At 44.0% G+C, this 5,113-nt stretch overlaps 1 protein-coding gene across 1 annotated transcript in view; it reads right to left on the reverse strand.

The window, feature by feature from the left end:
• Positions 1 to 3,285, reverse strand: part of LOC109481880 (cytochrome P450 2D3-like) — a 7,219-nt gene extending 3,934 nt beyond the window's left edge. The window contains exons 1-4 of the mRNA XM_019784511.1: positions 2,808 to 3,285; positions 1,499 to 1,638; positions 977 to 1,284; positions 197 to 380 (exon numbers count right to left, since the gene is read on the reverse strand). Coding sequence (XP_019640070.1) covers positions 197 to 380; positions 977 to 1,284; positions 1,499 to 1,638; positions 2,808 to 3,001 — 826 coding nt within the window. The 5' untranslated portion in view covers positions 3,002 to 3,285. The remainder of the gene's footprint in view (positions 1 to 196; positions 381 to 976; positions 1,285 to 1,498; positions 1,639 to 2,807) is intronic.
• Positions 3,286 to 5,113: the final 1,828 nt, after the last annotated feature.

Below are 5,113 nucleotides of genomic sequence, written 5' to 3' on the forward strand. Positions count from 1 at the left end.
GTCAATGCAACTCTCCCTAGCGTTGACTTTATGAGCCGGCCAATGATGCAACTATCTGACCATAGCCGTCATCAACGGCGTTCCTCTCAGGAGACAGGTGTGATATGTCAGCCCAGTAACTACTGACTAACGATAAACACCGTCACCCAGTAACTATGTTAACTCTATGTCTATGGGTTGTCTTTTGACCACCTACCTTGATGCTCCTCCAGCAGGAAACCATCGATGACGTCCCTGATGTTGTTCGGGTCAAAGGTCTCCCTGTGCTCCTGGATGACTTCGATGACGAAGCTGCGGATCTCCTCGCTGCACGTCACCACCTCCTCCAACTTCCGCCTGATAGACGGGATGTGCCGCAGGATTGGGTAAACGTTCAACGCCTGGGGAAACAAGCAAACGTCTTCAGGACATTATCATTACAACTTTCCACCAGTGCAGCAATGTCAGTTCCAACTTCAGTGTATCACATAGAGTTTACAAAAATGATCATTGGCACAAACTTCACAAACTTCATCGTATGGACGACATTCTTGCTGCTCACCTAAGAAAGACAGAAAAAGAACATAACAAGAATTTGGAGAACTCACACATCCATTAAATATTGAGATCTTTTCATGTTATTCTTTGCTTTCTGGTGCAACGTTATCACAATCCCTTTGCAATCTCTTTTTGCAATGCCCTTCTTTATCGTGCGAAACAGCTGTCAAGGAGATAATGTAAAAGCTGCCAGCTGTCAAGAAGGTCATGTAATGAAAACACCAGTGAACGAAGAGAGTCCCACCAGATGTTAAAGTGATTAATTACTTTCTTACTGAGATAGACTAAACCCAACCATATCCATTACAACGTAACCTCGTTGGGCAATAGGGAAACACACATACACACACAAGCACATACACAAACCCAAAACATTACCTACATGCTTCATAGAGGCAAAATCAAAAACACAGTCAGTCTGTTCCAAAATGAGGCGCACCTGAGCGGACGCATTCGCACGGAAGTACCGGTTTTGCAGCTTAATCAGTCGAGAGAAACGCTCGTCATCGTGGTTGAACCTCCTGCCGAACACCACGGAACTGATCACATTGGAAGCCGCGAGGCTTAGAGGTACTGTTGGGTCGAATGGCTGGCCCTGTTTATCCTTGAAAACTTGGACCAGATCCTGCGCCTCCTGCACGATGGTCGGCTCCAGACTCTGCTTCCCTGCCCCGAAGGCGTTGAGCCAAGTCAGAGCCACCTTTCGGGTCTCCTTCCACTCTGGACCGTAGGGAGCCGCTGTAATGCCTGGTGAAATTATTAGGATATCACAATGTTGTATTAGGTCTTTTGTAGTAACACTCTTTCTGTTAATGCGATATTCTCTTCCATTGTTGGTGTGCGTGTGTGTGCGCGTGTGTGTCTGTGTGTGTGTGTGTGTGTGTGTGTGTGTGTGTGTGTGTGTGTACAGGTACTGGAAATCATCCATGGTGTGTCAGAAGGAATGTCTTGTTAATGTTACCCTTTCCTCTGGTCGGTATGATTTTTCCCCACAGAAACAGGTCTGGACGAGACGAAAAGATGTCGCCATGTTTCTGCAGAGCCTCTTTCACAGCGTCCTGTCCGTTCAGCACGACTGCGGGCCGAGGGCCGAGCCACACACTGCATAGTCAGGACAGTTCAAATCAGAGAAGGCTGTCAGCATTGAGCTCTCAATCTTAGGCCACAGCAAGTAATTTTTAAGGCTTACCTCAGCGCGCGCATTAATTTTTGCTTGATTTTGGGGAAAAAATTGTTGCCTTCTGACAGTGGTGAATATGCCGAAAATGGGCAAAGATGTTGCCATGCCGGAAGGTGGATGGCAGATAACTATAAGAGAAAAGACAAGAAAAGGCTCTGATTTTATGTTTTGTTTCTTACTTTGATGCAGTGATATGTGATGCTGGCTGTGTATAGGTAATGTTCCCACTGAATCAATACCATTTGTACAATGATTGAGTCAACATTTTTAAATTGTAGTAACCTTGTTTTTTCGGCCTGCCTTGTTTTTTCTTCGCCCGTTCGGATTAAATTTGGAGTCTGCGGCCTACTTGCTTTGGCCTTAATTAGATACAAAAAGGACATTGATCATGACTCAAGTACCTGGATAGATTTTTAAAACTGTCAGACGTTTCAAGTAGTATCCATCACTTTCGTCAAATTTATATTCACCTCATTTACATATCGATTTATAGTTCATGGATATCAAATACCTGAGATTTCAAGTACAGATTCCGTTAGTCACTGACGAAAAATAGTGGATGCTACTTGAAACGTCTGGCAGTTTTCAAAATCTTGTTAGTTGCCTGAGTAACAATACCTTGTATATGACAATTTTATTGTTTGCGGGTAGATGGGAGGGGGGCACAAAATCATCAAAAACAGCCTTTTTCGTTATTTCTTGTTGAAAATTCACCCGAAGTTGAAAAACTATTTTGATAACAGAGCGATAATCAGTTGCCTGGTTGCCAAACCTGTTTAAGCTGCCGAGTCCCAAATATGCAAGTGCGTGCCAAGCGGGTTTACAGGGCAAACCTGCAAATAACCGCTAATGACCCTGCGTTCTGCTCTAATGACATCAGACCAAACATGGTGGAACGTGATTCGAATTCAAATTGTCTTGGGCCAGTGCAGACATGCGCCCGTATTCAAAAACAAATTCAAGCTCGAGCTGTCTTAAGGCAATGGAGCAATGCCAGGCACAAGAACATTGCAGACTGTCATAGATTATAGTAGTTTTACTAGCAATGACGTTCCTAAATTCTGTGTTAGATCAGTAGTGACATATTTACGTGAAGACGTCGCCATATTTCAGTCGCCATTCAGCGAAAACTCGATGTTGTCCCGGGGCGAGATCGCGCAGGTTACCGACGATCGGCCAGGCACGAGGCCCTGGTGGGTATCTCCTCTTCCACCTGACGTTTTGGACGTACAGGAACACTGCAAGCAGTGTCAAAACAACGACAAGGAGCGATTCCATAGCCATGTCTCTCACTGTTCAACAAGGTTAAAAGATGGTCCAATGACTGATAAGCTACAGGGCGTTGCAGGTTGTAATTTCAATTGTTGTGTGTTGTGACCGATCACAATTAAGAGCTCCAATGTGCATTCCGATCCGTAGCCTATTAATTCCATGGCCTAAGGGGGAAATTCTCACCACTTTTCAGGAGACGAGCTTTGGTCACTTTGTTCGTCACCTTTCGTCTTTTTAATACCTCAATGTCACTGATATTCTATTAATCAAAATTTATGTATTTTCGTGCCATCAGATTTTCTTATCCATAACAACCATTAATTATGCCAAAAACAGTTACTCAAGCAACTGGATATGATTTTGAAAACGTCAGACGTTTCAGCTAGTATCCACTAGCTTTCGTCAGTGACTGAGAGACCAGAGGGGAAAGCAGGTTTATATACACAACCTGTTGATTGATATGCAAATAAAGTGAAGACAAATTTTTGGAAGTCGAAAAAGGAACAAAAGTCAGACAGTATATAAACCTGCTTTCCCCTCTGGTCTCTCAGTCACTGACGAAAGCTAGTGGGTACTAGCTGAAACGTCTGACGTTTTCAAAATCATATCCAGTTGCTTGAGTAACTGTTTTTTGGCATATCGTATTACCTGGATGTCTAACCTTCATCGACAACCATTAATTGCCCCGTTTCAGACACGTACGGTTCTTCCATGCGCGAAGGACAGATGTGGTTAGGCCTCAGGCTTTATCCGGTGATCATATGATTAGGCCACCAGTAGCTGGTCTGATCAGCCTCAACTAGACACCCTTTTATATACGTTTCCTGATTCTTAACGCTATTTCCAACTTCATACCTCTATACAGATTTCTCTCTGTTACATCCAACCAACCAAACACAGACTACGAGTACATACCTCGCTAGAAGGCGAGTACATGCCGTGTTTTAGCTCTGTGACCTTGTGTCAAGTTTCTTTGTGGTATGTTCATGTGGTTAGGATAACAAGCACGACTACAATAGGGAGGTCGTTCTACTCGCATTTCTGCGATATGGGGGTTTAGTATTTGCCATTATCATATCTGCATAGGGATCTAGTATATGATACTATCATATCTGCATAAATACATGCTAGTAGCGTGCCTGTCTTTCAAGGCTGTCAAATAGGACTTGACATTTTAAAAAACTAGTGGCAAGATTTCCAACAAATTTGACTGCATTGTCATCTGACAAATTCTACAAAGTTTGCCACTCGGTTGGGTTAAGGCGCTCAAGGCTTGTATGAAATTAGTATTCTATACAAATACTTGTAACTTTCGATAACTTGGCCGTACCTGGACTAATATTTCCACAGTCTGGGAAGCTTAAGCACGTGTATAGCATAGAATACCAATACCAGGCATAATAACATTGCAGACTATAGTCACTGTGGTTTATGCTAGTTTCTTCACTTCACTGAGGTGAAAATGAGTACCTAGCTTCGGTTAGTGGTGTATAGGAGGTGAAATGGGGTACCGTGTTTGGGTACAGACACACCCCACGCACGTTTAAGAACACACCACACCTTTCGAAAAAGAGTATCGGCATGCCCCGGTGTGCGATGTTGCAAATGCTACTGTGTGGAAGTTGGTAATTCATTGCACAAGCAAAGCTAATATAGAACAGCCATGATACCATACTTCACCTCTAACGAGGATGACTAACAACAAGTTAATTTCAGAAGTGACGTATTTACGTGAAGACGTCGCCATATTTCAGTCGCCACTCAGCGAACACTCGATGTTGTCCCCGGGCGAGATCGCGCAGGTTACCGACGATCGGCCAGGCACGAGGCCCTGGTGGGTATTTCCTCTTCAGCCTGACGTTTTGTACGTACAGGAACACTACAAGCAGTACCAAGGCTACGACAAGGAGCAATTCCAAAGCCATGCTTCTGCCTTTAATGTCGTCACTATATCAGTGTTGGTTGAACCTGCAAAATTTAGGCCAGTACTACACATACAGATAGTATTTGTCAATGAGTGAGGGATCCGACCCCACCGACACCACGCGTACGCTCCACTAGGTCCTACCATGTCCGCTAATAAACCAGGATGTACAGCTGTACATCCTGGTTTATTAGCGGACA

This window comes from Branchiostoma belcheri, unplaced genomic scaffold, assembly GCF_001625305.1.
Source record: "Branchiostoma belcheri isolate BF01 breed outbred unplaced genomic scaffold, Haploidv18h27 scaffold58, whole genome shotgun sequence".
In the NCBI taxonomy this organism is placed as follows: domain Eukaryota; kingdom Metazoa; phylum Chordata; class Leptocardii; order Amphioxiformes; family Branchiostomatidae; genus Branchiostoma; species Branchiostoma belcheri.